Below are 23,069 nucleotides of genomic sequence, written 5' to 3'. Positions count from 1 at the left end.
CTCAAAATGTATCGATATACTTTTTACATATATTTATTAATTCCGTTTTTAAATGGATGTCTTTCATCTCAAAATCTACTGCACGGTCCTTATCATCCACCGCCTATTTATGAAGTTTGCCCAAGGTAATATAAACAAGTTTATTTTACTATTAAAATAAATATTAATCATTGCTTATACTTAAAGCAATTCTTTTTTTATTTATGTCTTTATTGTCTGGGGGCGTCCAAATGTCCAATGTACTTACAGGAGTTATATGCATGACGTAAAATGTTTAGTGCAATTCGGTAGTACAAATTCTACTTTTACAATGATCTAATTGGAATTTTTAGAAAAATATTTTTAACCAGACATCAATCACATGGAAATACATTGATTTTAAAAAAGGTCCTAAGTAAAAATCTATAAGAAAAAAGCAGAATCTTAATTTTCATTTTAAAGAAAAAAGTCTAGACTAATATTTTGAAAGCTTGATAATGAAATATTGAACAATTTTTTCTAAATTGGAATTTGAAATAGCAGTATGCCTTAATATTCTTATTTAAGTGTAAATTAAAGAAAAGGTTAAACTGTATTAGAAATATATATGTTATTAGAATCTTAAGTTAGATGTAACTAATAAAAGGGGAGGTAGGTAATCACCCTACTGTGCAGTAGGTGTCGAGTGTATCTCGATATTGAATAAGTCACTGTGATGTAGCTACATACGATGTGTTAAATTTAAATATGTAGATAAATCGTAGCATACGATAAACAATTCTGAGCGAAGACGGCCAGCACATAATATTACTAAATATGTTTTTTGATACAATTATATTCCTTTTAAAGTAATTAATTTGTCTATTGTATATTAGTGTTGATTGTATAATACGGTAGCATTCATTTTTGCCGAAAACATTGTAGGTACTTGAAATTGTCATTGTGTGCATACAGACATACAGCCATACAACATAATAATATACGTTAACAGTTACAACAAATTATTATTATTAAATCATTAATTACACTCGATATTATATGTTATTTTTCACAGTTCAATATATTGCAAAGGCGATCTTTTAAAAGCTGTCCAAATTTCGAAAGTGTTTGGATCACCTAAAACATTTGTGGATATGCAAATGAAACGAAAAGAAGTAGACATACTCAATGATTTTAGAACATTGAATAACCAATTTAATGGAACTATTCCAGTAAGAGATCTAAGGAACTTTGTTATTGCTAATTTCAGAGTTTATAATATTATTAACTGGTCACCACCAGATTTCAAAAATCATCCCCGAATCATTGATTATGTAAAAGATAGCAACTATAAGTAAGTATTTAAATAATAATTGTATATATTGAGCAGAGTGATGAATATACATTGATTTTACAATCATGTGCCATGTGCGTGTAATGTTTGTGTCTGTATCGTCACCTTTTAGAGCAGTACAAATTGATTTTAAACTTTAAGGATGCATCTAATTGGTACTTCGGAGGGTCAAAAGTAAACCAATGTTTTAAATTTTGTACACTACTTTATTTATGGACGATACAATTTTTATTTTTGAGTAAAATAGATAGAAAATTTAATACATCTGCTCTGTGATTGATCGCCAACCGCCGTTGTCGGCAACCGACGTTACTTTTTATTTTCAACGGCCGCCGCCGCTTGTATGCAAGTGGCTGCGCAACGGCGACCGTCTTATGTCGGTCGAATAGGTAAACTTAGATGGAATAGAGCAGTGGTCTTTTTGGACTCACGGCCCACCTTTTTAAGCCAACATTTTTCGCTACCCACGTAAGCTTTGTAAAAAAGCTAAAATTGCTTAATGCTTTGCAGTACTATTAGTACTAATAGTTTTAATAAACTGAATAAATAAAAATTACATTTTGGTATAGGTAGAATATTTAATTATTATTGTTTGAAAATGTATAGAATTCATACAATAAATTCGGATTTAATTTTAAAAAGAAGACTTTCGCGACCCAATTTTATAGCTTACCCGACATGATTATTTTTATTTTATTCTTCGAAATAAATGTAAATAAAATGTGATACTGATGGTAATTTATCTCAAGTATGTTTATAACAATTATTTTAAGTTTCATATTTTTTCTTTAAAAATTAATAATAATTAAAATTAAGATATTTAACTATAATTTTTTTTTTTAGAGAATTTTTGTCGGGAATAAACCAGATTTGGAAGAAATTAGGAAAAAAAATACCAGATCGTGTAAGAACTAAAAGTGGTCGTTTTTCACTGATATATGTACCTAACGGATACTTTGTGAACGAGGAATATCAAAGTGAATTTAATTATTGGGACACATATTGGATAATAAAAGGTATAATATGGTACAGGCACCTATTCTTATATACCTATACTCACATATTCAATTAAAAGTCGTCATAGGTACTTTTTTAATGTAAGTTAAAATCTGTGTGGACATTTTCTATTTTTTCATCACAATCTACATCTATGCAAATGTATTATTTTAATTTAAATTATTATGACTGACCGTTTCAAAAAAAAAATCTAACTGCAACAATATTAATATTTTCAATCTAATCTAAAGATCCGCTCAATCAATGAAATCTTTTCGCTTGTTTATAAATGCTTCCAGCCAAAACTTTATCCAAATCTTAACCAACTTATTTCACAAATTGTTTCAAACATGGTTCTTGGCGAATGCACAAAAATGAGTTGACGACTATAAACGGAGTTTGTGTAGTAATTTAATCATCTAATAAAATAAACCATCAAGGTGTCAAACATTCAACTAAGAGACTCCCTTTCATGTCATGGCCTACCCTTTCCCCTCGAAATGAGTTTCCAGTTACGGCCCTGCAATTAATAATTAGTAGGTAAATACAAAATGTGTAATTTAAAAATAACTTAAAAGAAGATACCTAAATAGTGTTTACTGATACTACTAATGTACATGTAGAATAGGTACTATACAAAACTTTGTACTATATGGTTGTACCTATGACAAACATTTTTTCTACAGACGTTTTAAATTTTAAGTATGGACTTAATTATAATTTCGCTACAATGATGAAATAGATACTGAACATTCACCTTCATCATTAAAATATTACCCCCTGAGTTTTATTAGTTTTATAGCATAATAATTTGATAGTACGATATCATATAATATTAGGTATATACAAATATAGCATACATAACAACTCTGTAGTGTGTACATAGATAATATAAATTAATATATAATTACATTATTAATTATATACCATTTTATATACTTTATAAATTTATATAAATATTTTATTTTTGATATTATTCTATAGGTGCATTAATATGTGGAATGAAAACTACAGTAAAAGGGATTTTAAATAATTTTCTTCACATGATTAAGAACTATGGATATGTGTTATTAGGAAACAGAATATATTATGAAGGAAGATCACAACCACCGCTTCTTATTACAATGATGTCTATGTATTATACATTTACTAAAGACGAAAAATTCATAACTGATAATGTTGATGTAAGTACCTACCTAAAACTATAATATTCACAAATAATGAGATTATCTTAATTCTAATATAAATAATTAAAAATAATACCTAATCAGTTCAATATTTATATTAGTGATGCTTCCAGAGAAAAATGTAAACTAAAATTAACAATAAAATATTAGGTTTATTACAGTTTTGTCAAGATGGCTATTTTCGGTATTTAAATGTTCCTACATTTGTTGTATTTGCCGATTTCACATAATATTATAAATACTATTCCCATTTCTCATTTTAAAACGTCCATTAAACTCGTATTACATCATAAAAAAAATGAAAAAATCAATTTACTAATTAGTTTAAAACTTTGATAGGTGGTACGCAATATATTTTTTTTCTAAACAATTGTCTTTTATTCTAATTATAGCTCCTAGATGCGGAAATGATGTTCTGGTTATCCTTCAGGACCGTTAAAGTGAAAAGTATGGGTAATATATATATCATGGCTCATTATATGAGCGACACATATGATCCTCGTCCTGAGATGTATAAGTACGTAAGAACAATTTGAGATGAATTTCAATAAATATCATTGTCAAATCATTTACCTCTTATGTTTTAAGTGCTGATGTAAGCATATCCAAAAAATTGCCTACTCTTCGAGATCAAGACGAATATTTATGTAGAGTAAAAGCTGCCTCGGAATCTGGCTGGGGATTTTCAAGCAAACATTTCCACAATCGAAATACTTATAAGGATTCTAGAAGTAAAAATATCATATTTCAATATATTTGACATGTCGCATCAGTACATAGTATTATAATGTATATTTATCAACAATTTAACATTTTGATCAAAATGTATTTCGTTATTAAGATTGATACAAATTGATAGCCAACATTAAAGAAATATTATCACTGAGTCGACATTGTAATATAATAACAATTATATTATAATACATCTGGGTATTGTTACCGACAGTAAACTTTTAAACATTTAATAATTTGAGTCACTAAACATCATAACTACAGATTTGATACAAATAATGTTTTAAGTTTGTATATGTTTAAAATTTTATGGAAAAAAGAATATATATAACTAAAATTGGCGTTTAAGAATTTTACAATATTTAATTATCTTACAGAGACATTACTGAAAATAAATCCTCTGAATTTTGCATATGTTGAATTGAACTCTATAATGCAATTAAATGCAAATATCCTGTCAAATATGTTTCTCATGGCTAATGATCATACGAACTCTAAGTTTTATAAGGACCTTGCTCGTCGTTTTCAAATTGGAATAAACGCAGTAAGTATTTTCAAATACATGAGTATTTAGTAGGTGTACCTTTAATATATATTTATGTTAATTTATACGTATTTCACTGTTTAACTTTAACAGTTATTATGGAACGAAGATGAAAAAATGTGGTTAGATTTTGACACAACGACAGCAGAAAGTCGCAATTATTTTTATGCGTCCAACTTAGCACCTTTGTGGACTGGAAGTTATGACGATAAACTAAGTGAATTTTACGGCGATTCAGCAGTGGAGTATCTAATAAGAAACAATATTATAAATGAAGATTTGACACCACGTTACATATGTGAGTTTATATAATTTATAATTTATAGGTAATAGGTATACTAAAAAATCACGATAATATAGTTTTTACTCTGCTCTAAACTTGGTTTAAAAACCACCGTTATCCAAAAACTAATATGATATTAGGTACTGGAGAAAATTGAAACAAAAGAAAATATTAATTATTTTGCTAACATAAAAATATTTGTCGATTAATAAGAGATACTGCTATAGGCTATTTAAAACAATGTTGTTATGTAACTTAAAAATAATTTAAGGGGAGGGGGCGCAACGAAAAAATTAGAGGTAGGTACGCTATTTTTCAGTTAGTCTAATGATTATGGATTACGCATATACCACTAATTGAATAATCAAATATTGAAATGAATTAAATATATAGTTACTTTTTCAACAATATAATTATCAAAAGAAGAACTAAATGGCATACATTTTGAGGGTGCTAATTTGAAAACTTAGAGTACTTAGCACTCCCATGTCTCGTCCTGAATTGTAATTCTAGTTTTATTTACAAAATTATTAGTTATTACTGTATTAGTTATTACTCTTACTAAAAAGTAAAGAAATATGCTATTAAAAAATACAAGTGTATTCGATTAACAAATCAAGTAGGTAACTGTAAAACTTTTAAAAATAATTTACCCAACACCGGTGAAATATCAATAAGATAATAACATAATATTTTAAAACATCATAGTTATATAATCAGTATACAACTACCTACATGCCTTATATAGGTGTACCAACATCATTGTACAACACTTATTTAGACTGGGACTATCACAACTGTTGGCCACAATTACAATCAATGATAATTTTTGGATTACAATCAACTAGAAGTGAAAAAGCACAAAAAGTAGCACTGAATTTAGCCAGTTCATGGGTGAATACAAATTTTGTGGGATATAATAGGACAAAGAATTTGTTCAAAAAGGTAAATTATTGTTACCTATTAATAACATCAATAAAATTTAAATTTAAATAACTTAAAAATAACAACTTACAGTATAATGCAATTAAATTGGGCAGTGACGGCAACGATGGGCGTTCTTTCTTCTATCCAAAAGGATACGGAGTAACGATCGGGGTACTATTTGAGATTTTTCATGAATGGGGAGATAAACTGAAGAGTATGTAAACAGTAATACTTAGGTAAATAAACTAAATACACTTACTATTATTATGTATTAACAAGTTAAGCGTTTTTTTGTTTTACGATTTTTTTTTTTTTGTTTTAAAATTAATAAAAATTGAATAAACATCATAATGTGTCTACCAAATTTCTTTTTACTGTAAATTATTGTACATTTTGCTTCGCTAACTATTGCAATAGGTACTAAAATTATTTGAAGTTCATTAACTAGGTATATTATTAGGACGAGGATATACAATGCCTATAAGTCACAGTAGTAGCACAGCAGATACACACTATATGGTATTTCGAATTGTGTAAATATTTTTTAAAAGATACATATTTTGTAATTGATACATGTGAGATACATAATTGATACAAAAGTGAAAAAAATGAGTATGCATACAAATTGAATCCCGCGTTGTCAAGATCCCGGTAATCATTCTGTACCTACCTCTACAAGTGTTTGTATTTGTCTTATCAGTTGACAGTTATCAGTTATCACTACTAAGTACTAGACTACTATGAAACAAGTAAAACACTGTGTTTAATTTACAATTATTTTACTTTAACGTATGCCACAAGCCCACAAATGATAGGTAATTAATGACTAATAGTTTAAAATATCAATCATATTTTATAGTTTATCAGAATATTTATTTAGATCTGGTCAATAATGACGAATAATAGGTATACAATTCGTTGAAATGTTGAATCGTATGGTTTTTAGAACATGCAATTTGTATATAGGTAGGTGTATATAAATAATATTTCAACATTCAACTAGAGATTTATTTAGTTTCCTGCATAAATAATGTTATTAAACATTAAACACGCACACTTGCCGGAAATAGGTACTATAACTACGTCTTAAAACGAACATCTGAATACGATTATTTATCAATATTTATAACATCAATGTATATAAACAATATTACTATGCGACTTTAAAAACAGATTTCTGAGAATTTTCGAGTTTCATAGATAAAAAAATAGTTGGTGTACATTATGAATGAGTACAAAAGTCAAGTGACTTGGATTATGGTAATTATAGGTAAGGTAATAATTCGTTTTAGAGTTTAATTATTGATATATTATTTTGATCAATTTAATTTGCTTCGTTATTATTTGCAGTGTAATTATGGAACTAGTGTGACCATCATAATGAATACCTCATATTAGTCCACTTACCATTCTAGAAATAATGGTATTAGAGAACGGGTTAGCCCATAAGTATAGGCGCTATTACTTTGTTACGTGTTTGTACTCGCCGTGTATAGGTTAGGTTAGAGTATTAGATATATCAACTTGTCAGTTGTCAGTAGTCACATACTCAAACTTCAGTTCATTTAAAATTTAAGCCACTTAGGTATACAGGCATACAGCTATGCCTAATACAGTAATACCTATATTATATTTACGATATACCTATATAATAGTACATACCTAATTTAGTTTACCAATATAGCTTTATCTTATACAGTTATACCTATCTAAAAGGGACTCCGAAATTGGTTTATATATTTAATGCTACTATGCATACAAAATTAATTTGGCTTTCCACTAAACTTTTTTTTGTTCAATATTGAGAAACTTAAGGGGGATGTATAAAAATTTCTAACTCGAAATAATAACACATTTTGTGATTTTCAAAATTGTAACTTTAGACGCTCATGAAAAATTCTTGTGGATTCACGCTTACCTTTTTATTTTAATTTCCACTAACAACTTATGAATAATGTTAAGTTATATTTTCAAGTTTTTTACCAAGCGAAAAATCAACAATAATTTTTTTTTTAAAAATCGCAAAAATAGAATTTTTCTCATGTCTAAAAATAGCACACAAAGAGGTGTGTGGAAATTGATAATATAAATTTTCATTGCTCCGCTCAGAATCTAAAACAAAACCTCAATAGCCAATACGCAATGTACATTCTGTCTGTCACTTATCATAACTTATCATGATTATGATTAGATACGACATACCATTGTTATCAATATAATAAATTGTTGAATTCAAAAACAATTTAGGTATTTGCCCATTATTCTATATAATATATTATAGATTATTATATAGATTAACAGTGTTTGATACGTATCCCTTATAGAAAGAAATTCTTTTTTTTTTAAATAAGGAATTCGTTCCTAACATTGTTCTTTAAAAAAAAATGTTGTTCCTTTGTCGTTTCGTTAGAAAATAAACGAGTTATTTTTAAAGGTCCAAAATCCAAATAGAACAAAAAAATAGGTAAAAATAATTTATGCAAATGTATTAAGATGCCTTTTTACTTTACAGTTTACATTCAACCTTGTTTATATTTTAACACGTTACCATAAGTTGAAATATTTTCAAAAATGGTACTCCCAAGCCTCAACTGACAACCAGCATCATAAATTCATAAATGATTTTATTACCTAGGTATTCAATGTTCATGCTATTTTCTGCCGTTGCGACGCGATGACAACAATTTCTATATAATATCAGATATTACATTAATTTACTAATATGTGTTAGGTTAGGTTAGGTTACTATTAGGTATATAGTGACTATTAGTTTTAACAATTAACGTCGATACTCGATAACGATCATCATTGGCATTACACAATACACACACTATGAAAATTTATATTTTTAATTTCAATTATTTGCACAATTATCTGTGCAAATTAAGATTTGAATGGAACTCGTTATTTAAAAAAAAAATAATTCGTTTAACGTGCCATTCTTAAAAGGGAATTCGTTACTTTTAAACACTGATATTTATACTGTATTATCTGTAGAAGTATTAATTTATGTCTTTAATAGTTGAATAATATATTGTTGTATTGACATTTAATTTATTTAAGACTGCACAATTATAGGTACATCACACATAAACTATAGATATCGTGTTTATAATTTTAATAATAATAGTTTTTTTTTTTGTTTTTGATTAAAATATATTCATATAAAATGAAACAAACAAACAAAAAAACCGAAGAAGTCTCTCCGGTCTATAGTAGGTGTCCAGCTCAACTCGTTATTATTATTATTTGTTTTAATTAAGTTAACGTTTCAATATCTGACGTCAGTAGATTGGGTTATTTTTAGTAGGTTTATTACCATGGGAGATGCTACGATTGGTTATTACACGTGCGTATATGTCGAGGATTTGTCACTAAAAACGGCTACATTCAAGTTTTTACCAGTTTTTTAATTTTTTAATTTTATTACTATGACTTTTTTTATTACTGTTTATTTTAATTATTATATAACATTCCTATAATTTAAACTTACAAATTTCATTTTACTTACATATAATTGATGCAACTAAACAACGATAAAAATCAATATTTTTAACCCACCGATAGTCATAATTTGCTGTCGACAGTTCTAAGTCTGTATGAAATGGGAAGGAAAATAATGTTTTTACGTTGGGACGCAATTCGTGTAGTCGTTAATATGGTCGGGCCGCAATTCATGTGCAGCGCTGAAAACTAGTGACACCGGCCGGTGCTCAGTACATATTTTGTGACCAGGCCGCGTACCTCATTGTGAAGTCGCGTAACGTGTAAAATACTGTATAAGTATTTAATTTGAATTCAATTATTATTATTATTATTATTCATTGCATACTTACAAAAAACTATTCTTAACAGTGAGCGGAGACCGTTCTAGGCTATAGTTTTAAAGATATTGAATTGTATATTTATAATATTAGGTACTATAATGTATTTATTTGTTTATAGTAGTACTAATAATATTTGTAATACGCGGTATTTTGTATGAAATTTTCAATCATTGTTTTCAAATTTAATATCATAATTTATAACACAAATTTAATACACCCGCTCTAGTGGCCAATGTCCCAGTCCTATTAAATTCTTGTATCAACGCTTTTTATTATTATCTCCTATGATTATGGATCAATTAATGTTATTTGTAAAACAAATTCGTCGATGCTCAATAAAATATTTTAACGATAAGCAAAATAAACGATTAATATTTAATTACTAATTTTTAGTAGGTAATTTATATTGTAGACCTGCAAAATTGCTCAAAAGAAAATTCCGATTTATTATGAAAAAAAATTATAAATACCAAATACTTATTATATTATGTGTTACTGATGTATTAATAATAAGTTAATTTAGTTCTTATTATAATCATAGTAATTCGATATTTAAAAGTGCCCATATGTATATTAACGTACCTAAGACCCAAGTAAATACTTAAACAAGTCACAACTACTATTAAGTGTTAGTCAACTCGATGCGATTATTATTCTGAATAATAATATACCAAAATCAATTATAGGTCACTTTGGAGCAGTATTAAACACACAAAGGAAACTATTTACGTTTCTAGTGATAAAAGATCAAAGGTTATTTAAAGATTAGATAAAAATGTTTAATTTACATATCCAGGTTCAAAAAACATTTGATGTTATAAGAGAAACAGTATGAAAATCATTACAGAACAAGATGTGCTCTGCTACGTCTCAGAAGTATGTAAACCACCAACATACGACGCTAAGTCCTCAAAACATGTACGTTGGAGGCAACGGTTTCACTCGTAATTACAACATGTCGCCGTCTATCAAACAATCTGCAATATCTCCTATATCGATACAAATGATAGTTTTAATTTTTTCCGTTTTATTGTGCATATTCAGTTGTCTATTGACTGTTACGTTGTCCTACAAATGGCACATGGACACAAATCAACAAATCAATCGACTTGTGGGTACAGTTGAGGATGCAATTCGTGATTTGAATACCTTCACTGACATAGTTAGAGATGAACTTGTTGCTAAACATGTAAGCAGTACATACAAAGATCAACACAAAGCTAAAATTGATGGTAACGACTATGAAGATGTAGAAGAAGACTATAATGAAGGAGATCGATTTATGGGCAGAGATTTATTGGACAATAATTGGCCAGCAAAGACATATCAGACAAATGAATCCAACAAACCAAAAAACCGTGAACGGCGCAATGCTGTGATTGATGCAACAACAATAGTGAAAAATGAATTAAATAGGTACATTTTTTTTTAAGCACTTACATTATTCTTTAAGGGTAAATATTTTTAATTTGATCTTATTGGTACCTATACAACCAATAGTAATAAAATGTATTTTCCGTAATAACACACTGAATGTAAATCATATGACCAAAATTACCCTGGCATATCAGTCTGGCTTTGGATGTGAAATTTTTTTTTTAATACAATTAGGTATTTAAATCGAAAGACTTTTAACATTAATTTAGTAAAGTTAGTTTTTGGAGGAATAGTAGTAAAAAGAACAGGACAATAGAAAAATTACAGCTAGGTAATTTTATATCAGGCTAGCATTACACTCACATTATAATATTAAGTTAATTATTTACATTCTTTATAGTTTATATGTATCTAATGTAACTACTACAGTTGAGATTAAAACCATTACTCAAAAGATGGATTTAATAAAGTATTAGGTACCTAATTGAATTAAACTAATATTTTAATTTTTAATTAAAGCTCAACAAATGAAAAGGCTGATGTAGAAATAATTCAAGAAGAAAATACAGTGAAGAACTATAGAAGACGGAAATCTAAGAAAATGGGAATCTTAAAAAAAAAACTTTCTATGGAATCAGATGATGAAGAATCGTACGAAGATTTTAAAGAAACCCAAGAAAATGCTGCAGCACATTTTACAAGCGATTCATCAAAATATAGTACCAAGACACATCCACATTACAATGGTAATAATAGTTTTTAAATAAAAGATATAATGTAACTTATAAGGATGTGAATGCATTTTTTTCTCTCTCTGTCCCGCAAGCAATTTAATCAAATTTTAAGCTCACCATAATGGCTATAATCATAATTATTTCTAAAATTAGAATGAAATGACCTCTTATACAATTTAAAAGTGAGATTGTGGTATAGACTTTTTATTGTACTTCAATTTTAAAGCAAATTATGAGTATTTTTAAACTGTAAATTTTTTTTACATCTTAAAATACTATGACTCGCTTTAAAATTAATATAATAAAAATCCTAAGAGATGCCCCGGACAATAATCTTATCTTTAAATTTTAAGAAGTCATTTTGCTCTAATTTAGAAATTGTTAGGATAAATTTGCCAAATTGCGTGTGGGTCAGATAGACAAAAAAAAATGTGCTGACATCCTCTTAAGAAGACGTTGTTCCCACATTTGCTGTCAACATCTTACAAACACAAAATGTACATCGAGCAGTTCCAATTTTGTGTTGTTAACTTAAATATTAAAGTGAATTAATCTCATATCAAACTTTAACTTTCTTATTGGTTTTGTACAATATTTTAATTTTTAAGTTAATTATAAGTAAAATATTAATTAAATTAAAAAATCTCACAGTTCACTTCAAAATTAAAGAGAACACAAATATTGTTGTCCTTACATTAAAGTTTGATAGTAGACTAATTGATTTTAACATTTAAGATAATAATATAAAATTGAAACTGCTGGACGTACATTCTGGTATACTATGCATTAGTAACATGTAGGTATGACATTATTAAAGAAGTATTTTTATTAATTTTAAGCAATTTAAGTAAATAATTCTTTTTCATAGGAAATGGACGTTTGAGACATCCGGATGGTGATTTTAGAGACTGGACCCAATATCTTTGGGACATAAATCTAAACAACGGAAACCATTTCGCAATGAAAAATGGCAAAGTTGAAATATTAAAACCAGGACTTTATTTTGTTTATGCTCAAGTAAGAACATGGTACATATTATTAAACTAGGTTATATACTAACATAGCTGTATAGTACCTATTTTAGGATGGCAATCATATTTTAATAACAGAGGGAGAAATTGTTTTTTAATATAATAATTTATTTATATAATTTCTGTACAAGACTTAATGTAAAAACAAAAAACAATTTTTTCTAATTCTTTTCTTATAAAAATTATTTTCAATTTTCCTTACAGAATATATGAGTAAATATTTAAAGGTCTGTTAATATATTTTCACAATTAATATTGTTCAGAATAATTTAGTTATTATAGTTAAGATTATAAAATAAGTGAATTATAACCAATTAAGTACATTATTATTTTTATTATAGATATACTATTCAGATAAACATGACATCAATGGATACTATGTTATGAAAAATGATGAAAAAATACTTGGTTGTACTTCAACTCGACATCAAGATACCCAATCATCAGATTCATGTTACACTGGAGGTCTAATATATTTCAATTCTAAAGATAACTTATCCATAAGAGGTTTAGATAGTGATCGGTTTATAATTTTGGATCCTGTAAGGAGTTTTTTTGGACTGTTTAGAATTTCAAAAGATGGTAAAAAATAAATAAAAATGTATATTTTGATTGATCAACGAATCATATAATTAAATTTAATAATAATAATACAAACAGTATAAAAATATATGATTAATTTAAAATGTAATAAAAACATAATTTGGTTAAGTTACACAATTGGACGGATTGGTTGCAGGTATTAAATTATTATTTATTACAATATGCACATACAATTTTTAAAAATAGCTACATCTATTTTTATTTGAACACATTTAATACAAGAACTATTATTATAATCTATTATAAACTATTATGACAAAATAGGTTTTGCAATAATTTAAAGATTTATTATTATTATTAATATGATTTGAGATTCCTAATAAAAAAAATTAATATAAAATATATGTATTTGTGAATTATTTGTATATAATTTGTAATTTTATAAAAATGTTATTCATAAAACATTAAAAAATAATATTTAATACTGTTAACATTTAATTAATGAAATTGTTATTTTTGTAAAGGCTATGACCACAATTCATATCAATTCTATGCGCTTTTTTTCACAAGGATAACATTTTATTGATTGGATACTGTTTGACGTAATGAAAATTGTTTCCACGATTTGGATGTCCACATCATTGTGTAAATCATTTCATTATTATTGCAGAATACCATAACTGCATACATCGGTACAAATAATTTTTTTTCTCATATTATTACATTACTAGAATTAATTTAAACTTAATTTAATGGCCTATATACAATGTATAGGGTTTTGATGAATCCTCCAAACATAATATTTGTTATCTATACCAAATAATAATACATTAAAAAAAAATCAACAAGAAATAAAATTATAGTATAACATTTTATTGTTTTAATTAATTTTGATTTTTTGAAAAACATTAAATCAAAATTATTAAATAACGGACAAAAAAATTGTAATTGAAAAGTATTACTTATTCAATACCAATACATTGATATTGAAATTAATTTTCCAGATATAAATAAAAATAAATTAGTTTTAGTAATATTAAAATGATATGTAAAATTAATAATTATTTGTATTGATTAATAAAATGCAATTTGGTATTCTGGAAGTGACGAATAAATTACACAATATGGGCATCAATATCATGAAATGTTATCCATATTTAAAAAAAAAAAAAATGTATTATTCACCATATGGAAACTTTTTGTGAAGTAGATGTGACTTATAATAATAATACCATAAAAAACCATTAATTCTAGAAAATAAAATAAAAATAATCTAAAATATACATATTTATGTTTAAATAAATTTGATCAGACCATAGCAAATTTAAGCAATGTTAGTTTTTCAGAACTAAACGTCCTTACTTTCGAGGTCAACAAATATGTGATGATCAATAGGTAGTATAATTAAATTGTGGAATTCATTATAGTACCTATGATCAGTTTATAAAAAAAAATATGTATAAAATAATGAATAATAATTATAACATTGAAAATGTATGTAATATAAGTAACCTACTAATATATCAGATTATTTTGGTAGTGTTAATGTCTTAAGATAATAGATTTCTAAACCATGGCAAAAAAGATAAACCTATCAAATATGCAAACAACTTAACTTGGCTGGAACTATTACAGCCATCAGAATCACAAGTATAAACACATGTTCGATATTCTAATACATCACCTGGCCGTTGAACATAATCGCAGTAATTTCCTAAATTATAAGATGAACAGTAACGTGTAACTCCAAGTCCTCCTATAATAAATAAAATTTACAATAAATTATGGAATAATACTATTGGACATATCCAAAAATTATAATAATAACATAGGTACCTTCATAGCGGCCTATCAGTTTCACACAATAAGCAGCATTATAAACACTTGTACAGGGTTGGGGGTCTAGGCCGTATGTATCCATGAACTCTGTACAACGAAATTGATCATTGATGTCGGTACTGTTGCATTGGTAACATGATATACTTAAAGCTGAACAACATAAATAAAAAACTGTTATTTTGCCTAAAACCACACCTTAAAATTCAATATAATATTTACCAGATCTTATGTTGGAAATAAAAGCTATGAGAACTATTAATAAAAATGTATTTGAGTAAACCATTGTTTTCAAATAAATATGTAATACAAAAGTATGAGTTATAGAGTATAAGTTGAACTCAATGTAAACAGTTTTGAAATGTAAAAAAACAAAATTTAAAATCGATAATATATTTTTTAGGTTCGATTTCACCAACAACCCTTTAATATAGGTACTATCAAAAGAAAAAGTCTAAAACTATATACCTATTCCCTATGTACGATGAAATAGAAGAATGTGTATAGATTCAAACAGGTTGTATGGGTGTATGTAAAAATAAAACTAAATAACAAAAACAAAATTCCCAATGCCCATACAATTGATGAAAAACAATAACTGAATAACTGAATAACCAACACTAATTACTCTATGATAAGGTCATGGAAGAAACGACCGAATCCATTGAAAGAATAGTCGATTAAAAATCAGCTGCTCAACTTAATAACACACAATAAAGTTGAATCCACCTCATAGAAAAGTTATTATAAATACCTTGAACATAATATTATTATTTTTCCTATTAGTTAATAGTTATTTATTTATTTACATGTTTCTAATGATACCTGTGAAATTATGTTTATTGTTTAATAATTTAATATTATTATCTCATTAGTAATTGTATATTTGTATGTCTGTACTCAATCGTACATTGAAGCTCTCGTGATTCGGGATCCACATATTTGATATTAAATATTTCAGATCACGGTGGAAGAAAGTTATGAAATGTGAACGATATTGAGATATAACTCATCAACTGTATAATCATAAATGCCGTCTTAGGATGCATACAGCATAGTCAGTTACGTATTTAACTGTTTTCGTGCACAGCTGTTGTAAGTTTTCACAAAAATAGGTAAATTTCATTGTTTAACCTCATTGACTTTCCATGAAGCACAATAGAATTATCTAAAGACTAAGATGAGCAGCTTTACCGAAGACTACCTACCCGAAGTACAGCCGGGTGTGTTTACTCATAACTCGTACACAATTTTGAGCAATTTTGAGTCTGCTAATCTTGCTCGTGTGAAATATATCTCCAAAAAGATTCCTGGCCTTGGTGCGATTACTATTATTAAACTATTTATCTTGTGAGTGTATGCTAAGATTATGTAATGTGTAATATTGTAGATGAAGATTTGGAATTTTATTTATGGACAAACCCAGACTGTGGTGGCACAGAGTTTGAATGCAACTACAAGTCATGGTTCTATTTTGCCTTAAAAGGTAAAAGTGCATTCACGTAAAATAATGAAAAAGTTAAGGATTTTTAATCAAATCACTATTTTAAAGGAGGTATTCCTGGTATGCATGTAAGATTAAACATAATGAGTTCAAATAATCAAAGTAAAATGTATAGTCAAGGCATGACTCCCGTGTTTAAAGTTGATTTAGGAAAATCAGATAAATCAAATGAAAAGTTTTGTAAAGCATCCTGGTCAAGGATAAAAGAAATACCAACTTATCAGGTATTTAATTAATACATGTATATAAATAATGTATTCATTGGTCCATTGCATATGAACTACACAATAACGTGTAGTATGTATGATTTAAATTATAAGAAGTGAATGGATCCAACTTGAGTTTGATGAGTTTTTTTAGATAAACCGTAATCAAGAATTTGAGTTGAGTTTTAGTCACCGTTCTTTGAAAAACATTGAAGCTACAACATATTATGCTTTTACTTATCCCTACACTTACACTGAGTTGTGTAACAGCTTAAGTTTTTATGAAAAACAATTTCCATTACCGTCAGACTTAAGAGGTATTTGGTTTTCCCTTTAATAATTATTTTATTGCATGCAGATGTGTGTGTATTTAATAGGATTTTGTTTTTAAATACCATTTAGAAAACAATGAGAAGGATGTTTATTTTTATAGAGAAACTATAGTAAAATCCTTGGAAAATCGTTCTGTGGATTTATTAACTATTAGTTCCTTTAAAGGTATTTCAGAAGAAAGGGAATGCCGTTTATTTGGATTATTTCCAGATGAAAAACCTAGGTCACATGTTTTCAAAAATAAAAAGGTATATAAATAATATAAAAACACATTTTAGGTAAACTGATTTGATTTAAATATTTTATTAACTTTTTAACGTTAAATTTTCTCCATGTAATATCTGCCTATATGATAAAATTAAAATAATGGCTATAAACGGTTAAATTTATATTAATACAAATTAAATGAATGAATTAAAATTATCATACTTTATTTGTTTTAAAAATTAATTTGTAGGTCATAGTAATGAGTGCTAGAGTGCATCCAGGTGAAACGCCTTCTAGTTTTGTGATGAATGGTTTGATAAAATATTTAATTAGTAAAGATGAACAAGCTGATATACTACGTCAAAATTATGTGTTCAAACTAATTCCTATGCTAAATCCAGATGGAGTAGCTCGAGGATTTTATCGTACAGATACTAGAGGTTGTAATCTCAACCGGTTTTATCTAAAACCATCTTTGAAACTTCATCCATCTATTTATGCTGCCAGGTTTTTTAACTTGTTTACTTTTCTATATTAAAATTGTGTTCAATGAATTTAATCTGTGATAAATTTTATAGATCATTGATCTTGTATCATCACCTTGGATATGAATTACGAGATGAGTTAATCGAAGAAAATTCAACATCAATTTTTTGTAGTTCATCCAATAATGATGATGAATTAAATACTAAAATGAAACCAACAATTTTAAATAATGATGTAGATTCTTTGAATGTCTTATTAAAGAAGTGTGAATCGTGTACAGCTGATAGTCTTACAAATAAAGGCCTTGACTCGGGATTATATTTATATGTCGATTTTCATGGCCATGCATCCAAAAAAGGTTAACAATTTTTAAAGTAGCTTAAATTGTTATGCTCAACAACATTTATTACCTATGTTTAATCTTTGTGTTTTATACTAGGGATATTTATGTATGGAAATAATTTTGACAACATAGCTGATAACATTGAATGTATGGTTTATCCTACGCTTATGACTATAAACAATCAAAACTTTCATTACACTTCTTGTAATTTCAGCAAGCATAATATGTATTCTAAGTAAGGAATTAAATTATTATACTCCAGTTTAAATCATAAATAAATGTAAGCTAAAATAATATATTTGATATGTATAATGTATACAAAGTAATCAGAAATTTTGTTTTACTCCAGTAATAGGAATTGCACAAAAGTTGAATAGATCACCACTATTTAAACAAGTCTTAAAAAAATTTGAATGATTAAAACCAAAATGAGAAAAAAATTTAAACTATTAAATTATACTGATAGAGTTAATTATAATAATAAATATTAGCATAATACTTACATTATTTCCATTAACTTCTATTATTTTATTTTTCTTGTGGATGAGACTGACAATCACTGTTGGTGAATTTTTTTCTAAGTGTTATTTTGATTCATAGTTTAACATTGAATGAATGAGGGGGGACTGGGGAAGGTCAAAAATTCCCAATAGTTAAAAACTGTATGTGAAAACAAAAAGTTGTTATGATGAACAGTAGCTGTCAGAATGTATGTAACTCTAATGAGTAGGTAATTCTATTAAAAATGTTTAAAAAAATTGAATTGAATAACAAATTATTGCCTACAAAGATTATTCTAAATGGAAGTTTCATTAATAAGTATATTTTATTATATTATAATTTACATTTATATTTCTACTACAGTAATTTATCGTAAAATTTATATTTATATTTCCACTACAGTAACTTATTGTAAAATTTATACCAATAGATCCATGGTATAAATATGCAATAGCTTAAAACTAATCAAAATTTATTTTAAAAATGCTCTGTATGATTAAAAATAAAAAGGTATGCAATGCTTTTGTGTACATTTGGTTTTTGATGTCAAATGAAAAACACCCGTGGAAATAGAAACCAGGGGGTGGGGGGGCTTTTCGAAGTCAAAAATCTCAAATAACACAGCACATTAAATTTTTTTGTTTTTACAAGTGATAAAACAATTAATTTTAACTAAAATAGCAAGGGGCATGGCCCACGACACCTTCTTGCAGGCACCCATGAGTGAGACACTGAAATGGATGTTTTAAATTTGAATTTAATGATTTTAAAATCATTGTATACAAGAAACAATTATGAGCAAAGATGGTTTATTATTTTATATTACTATGTATGTCTTATTATTGCTATTCAAGTAATTAATTTTATTATTAGTAAATAAAATAATATAATAAGTTGAATTAATTTTTGGCGAAAGAATTGTGTGTTTAAATTATAGTACTTAATGTATACTAAATATTATATACTTTAAAAGTTTCAAGTATCCATGAATAATATTTTTAAATTACAACAACATTTTTACTGTTTGTTTTTATACCTAATTCTGTCCTTATTTAAACTTAAAATTTATAATTAAAAAAACTTTGTTTTCCTATATATTTTTAATATTTTTGGTAACAGCATAAACTACTAATGAAAAATCTTGTAATATAGGATTTTATTGTTTTATTTTGAGTGGATGTGAAACAAATAATACCAAAATGTATGTATAATGAAAATTTAAAAACATTTTACATTGAGAAACTATTGAGAAATCTAAAATGAACCTTGTACAATATTTGGATAAATCATAAATACATTTTTTATAAATTGTAAATTTTTGTCATTATTAATGTAGTATGTCACTTAATAACTAGTGCAAACTTTATAACTATGATCTTCATAAGATTTGTGATTTAATGTAGGTACTGGAGACAGAATAATTAGGCACATAATAGTTGTATAAATATTATAATTAAACTTAATATTTAACTAATGAAAAATAACTCCCTATTAAGCTGCTACAATTTATACAATTTGATTAGATTATAAAAATATGTAATTTTGTTTTCGTTGTGCAATTGAGAAATTGTAGGTAGTAATTAAATTTTTAATTTTTAGGGATAAGAAATTTGGTCTGAGCAAAGAAGGAAGCGGTCGAGTAGCTGTTCTTAAATATACAGGTCTCATACGTAGTTACACTTTAGAATGTAACTACAATACTGGCAGATTTGTTAACTATATTCCTCCTAAAGTAAATTTTGTTTCTGAAAGAAGACCTATCCAGAATGTTATTCCTCCAAAATTTACACCAACGGTTTTCGAGCAGGTTAAAAAAACTACCATGTAATAAAGTTTCATCAATAATATTTTATTGCTTCTATTTTTATAGGTTGGAAAATCATTGGCAATTTCGATTTTGGATTTATCAAATTTAAATCCCAACAGTCGGTTAGATAGCAGTGAATTTAAATCATTAGCAGGATTAAGGGAGGTGTTACGTTCAAATATTATTGATTGTAGCCGTAATCGAAGATTAGGATCAAAATCTACCAGCAACATAAACGTTGATACACCAATGACATCAAAACAAGTAAATTTAGTATTTTATTATAATTTAAAATGTTATTCTTTTTATATGCTCTTAGAAAAGCATCCATTCCAAGCTTTTTTTTTTAGTTTTTAAACTTGAAAAAGAGAACTTAATGGCTCTTTAGGTTGAAAGATGTTCTCAACTATTTCCAACATTTGTGTATAAATAATGGAAATTAGCCTATAAGTAAGAATATACAATTCTATATATAGTTTTTCATTGTGGCTCTTGGTGATATTTATTTATTTATGACTTGCTTACAAATATTTAGCTTTGCTTGGTAGTAATTTTGTGTTTTAAATCAAAATATCAGTATTATATGCAATTTTATATAAAACAATTGTAATTGACATAATTTAATTTTTATTGTTTACTGATAACAAATTAACTAAATACAACTTGCTATCAAATATTAGATTGATGTTTTATTCATTTAGATAGATATAGTTTTTCTAGATATTTTAATAATTACTACATTTATTCCAGATAAAGAAATCTTCAATATCATATGATCTGATGAATCCGACTTCATCCAAATTAATGCAACCTATTATGACTATTGCTGTAGCACCAAAAAGCAAATCAGTCCCACTTCGTAAAGCAATTAAAAAAAGTGGAATATTAAAAAAAAAACAAAAAAAACGGAAGATGACACCAAGCAAACAAAAAGCTGTTGCAAATACTGCAGATAATATACTATTTTCCATACATAATTGTCCCTAGTATAAAACATAAAAGTTAACAATATACATTATTTCTTTAAAAAACAAATTAGGAAACTTAAAAAGTTGTTAACCTTTTTTGGATGCACAGCCATAAAAATCAACATATAAATATTATAATCCTTAATTAAGGCCTAATTGGACATGGTTGACTCTTCTTTAGAAAGACATTTAAAAAATCTAAATTATTATTTAAAATTGTTGGTTTCATTTTAGTTTATTCTCCATAATATACAATACAATATTGTTACAAACAAGTATTTTATTTTAGTAATTAATTTAACATCATTATCTGATGAACTTAAAAAAGTTGACATTGTTGAATTCGTTGTGTTCAATACATTTTGAATTCTTCTATTGGGTCACCTTGTAATTCATATCCAATGTGATAATACATGATCTAATACAATGATTTACAGTACTATAATAGTATTTAGAAAAAATTGATTTTACACCATTGCGCAATTTAAGTGAATTGTGGAAAAATTAATATATACCCAATTGATTTCCTGAGAATAACATTAATTGTTATGAATTGTTTTTTTTTCATTTAAGTAGACTACTACTTACGAAATAGACTACTCTTTATGTATTAATTATTATTTTGTGTTAGTATAAATCATATATATATATATATCAAGAACTAATATAATTAGGTGCTATGCTAAATAACAATCTATTTAAATTTATTTAACATTTTCTCCAAAATCCTAATTTTTTTTTCATTCTTAAAAGTTTCTTAAAGACTGTTAGTTTATTATTTAATAATTTAATCTTGTTGTTTTTATTTATTGTTTTTATAAGTTTTGAAGTAAAAGAACGATGTTAGTGTTGATTTAACTGTATAGACATATTGTATATGATTGGTTTGTTATATTACAGATTATTTAAATAAATTAAAGGAATAATATAATGACATTGTTTATGTTTGTTTTTAGATTCTTTTGTAAGCTTATGTTAATTCCATACATTCTTTTGTGAATTATTTGGAAATGAGTATTTTACATGCTTTTTCAAAGTATCTTAATTTAAAGTCAAATACTTATTCTTTATAGTTAATATATTTTCTGTTTCAATTTTGATCATGTAAAAAAAAACATTGAGTATATTTTTTTACTGTGAACTATGCACTACCGAAAATTCAAATACTTCGACAAAAAATAAAAATAAATGAATATTTTAAAGCTCCATCAAATAATAGTGTAAAATGCACATTTTTGAGCTTTGGAAACAAGATTATATGGCAGGGGTGGTGGGAAGAATGGGGTATTTCACACCCTCTTTCGCGCATCATAGTTGCACTGTGTTTTCCACTGTAGTGTAGTATCTAGTAGATGTCTGTATTGATATTGTAAATTATTTTATAC

At 26.6% G+C, this 23,069-nt stretch overlaps 4 protein-coding genes across 6 annotated transcripts; 3 read left to right on the top strand and 1 right to left on the bottom strand.

Annotated features, from left to right (window-relative positions):
* The first annotated feature begins 6 nt into the window (after positions 1–6).
* On the top strand, positions 7–10,624 carry LOC111032474 (trehalase-like). 2 transcript variants are annotated; one of them, XM_022312832.1, is made up of 11 exons: positions 7–125; positions 1,034–1,312; positions 2,156–2,328; positions 3,293–3,492; positions 3,888–4,012; positions 4,084–4,226; positions 4,605–4,771; positions 4,865–5,069; positions 5,803–5,999; positions 6,072–6,217; positions 10,605–10,624. In XM_022312832.1, the coding sequence occupies exons 1-10, from the start codon at positions 7–9 to the stop codon at positions 6,201–6,203; spliced, it is 1,740 nt and encodes a 579-aa protein (XP_022168524.1). In that variant the 3' UTR covers positions 6,204–6,217; positions 10,605–10,624. The 2 variants fall into 2 exon arrangements, with proteins under 2 accessions (XP_022168524.1, XP_022168523.1); XM_022312831.1 differs by lacking the exon at positions 10,605–10,624 and having other exon boundaries at positions 6,072–6,300.
* On the top strand, positions 10,569–13,566 carry LOC111032476 (protein eiger). Its single transcript, XM_022312833.1, is given in 6 exon segments — positions 10,569–10,635; positions 10,638–10,701; positions 10,703–11,224; positions 11,705–11,931; positions 12,788–12,936; positions 13,292–13,566. Coding segments are annotated over 6 exon segments (1,266 nt in total). The 5' UTR covers positions 10,569–10,583; the 3' UTR covers positions 13,544–13,566.
* Positions 13,567–14,369: 803 nt separating this feature from the next.
* LOC111032472 lies at positions 14,370–15,940 on the bottom strand. Its single transcript, XM_022312821.1, has 3 exons — positions 15,552–15,940; positions 15,330–15,482; positions 14,370–15,249 (listed from the first exon to the last, which is right to left on the bottom strand). The coding sequence occupies exons 1-3, from the start codon at positions 15,613–15,615 to the stop codon at positions 15,044–15,046; spliced, it is 423 nt and encodes a 140-aa protein (XP_022168513.1). The 5' UTR covers positions 15,616–15,940; the 3' UTR covers positions 14,370–15,043.
* Positions 15,941–16,124: 184 nt separating this feature from the next.
* Positions 16,125–22,618, top strand: LOC111032471 (cytosolic carboxypeptidase-like protein 5). 2 transcript variants are annotated; one of them, XR_002604311.1, is made up of 13 exons: positions 16,125–16,424; positions 16,484–16,648; positions 16,720–16,815; positions 16,882–17,057; positions 17,194–17,356; positions 17,442–17,620; positions 17,830–18,086; positions 18,158–18,423; positions 18,505–18,643; positions 20,509–20,716; positions 20,780–20,980; positions 21,067–21,166; positions 21,467–21,583. XR_002604311.1 is itself a non-coding variant. In XM_022312820.1 (12 exons), the coding sequence occupies exons 2-12, from the start codon at positions 16,510–16,512 to the stop codon at positions 21,701–21,703; spliced, it is 2,061 nt and encodes a 686-aa protein (XP_022168512.1). In that variant the 5' UTR covers positions 16,126–16,424; positions 16,484–16,509; the 3' UTR covers positions 21,704–22,618. The 2 variants fall into 2 exon arrangements, 1 of the variants encoding a protein (XP_022168512.1); XM_022312820.1 differs by lacking the exon at positions 21,067–21,166 and having other exon boundaries at positions 16,126–16,424; positions 21,467–22,618.
* The last annotated feature ends 451 nt before the right edge of the window (positions 22,619–23,069 follow it).

The sequence above is a fragment of the Myzus persicae genome, unplaced genomic scaffold (genome assembly GCF_001856785.1).
Source record: "Myzus persicae strain clone G006 unplaced genomic scaffold, MPER_G0061.0, whole genome shotgun sequence".
Taxonomy (NCBI): domain Eukaryota; kingdom Metazoa; phylum Arthropoda; class Insecta; order Hemiptera; family Aphididae; genus Myzus; species Myzus persicae.
This window is presented reverse-complemented; position numbering and strand designations above follow the sequence as displayed.

Excerpts from the sequence above, each read along its gene's own strand:
- LOC111032474 (XM_022312832.1), top strand. The coding sequence starts at position 7 with ATGTATCGATATACTTTTTACATATATTTATTAATTCCGTTTTTAAAT. Across the intron at positions 4,013-4,083 it reads CCTCGTCCTGAGATGTATAA|TGCTGATGTAAGCATATCCA; the intron begins GTACGTAAGAAC and ends TTATGTTTTAAG. Across the intron at positions 4,772-4,864 it reads TTCAAATTGGAATAAACGCA|TTATTATGGAACGAAGATGA; the intron begins GTAAGTATTTTC and ends TAACTTTAACAG.
- LOC111032472 (XM_022312821.1), bottom strand. The coding sequence starts at position 15,615 with ATGGTTTACTCAAATACATTTTTATTAATAGTTCTCATAGCTTTTATT. Across the intron at positions 15,483-15,551 it reads TATTTCCAACATAAGATCTG|CTTTAAGTATATCATGTTAC; the intron begins GTAAATATTATA and ends TATGTTGTTCAG. Across the intron at positions 15,250-15,329 it reads ACTGATAGGCCGCTATGAAG|GAGGACTTGGAGTTACACGT; the intron begins GTACCTATGTTA and ends TATTTATTATAG.
- LOC111032471 (XM_022312820.1), top strand. The coding sequence starts at position 16,510 with ATGAGCAGCTTTACCGAAGACTACCTACCCGAAGTACAGCCGGGTGTG. Across the intron at positions 18,087-18,157 it reads CCATCTATTTATGCTGCCAG|ATCATTGATCTTGTATCATC; the intron begins GTTTTTTAACTT and ends TAAATTTTATAG. Across the intron at positions 18,424-18,504 it reads TGGCCATGCATCCAAAAAAG|GGATATTTATGTATGGAAAT; the intron begins GTTAACAATTTT and ends GTTTTATACTAG.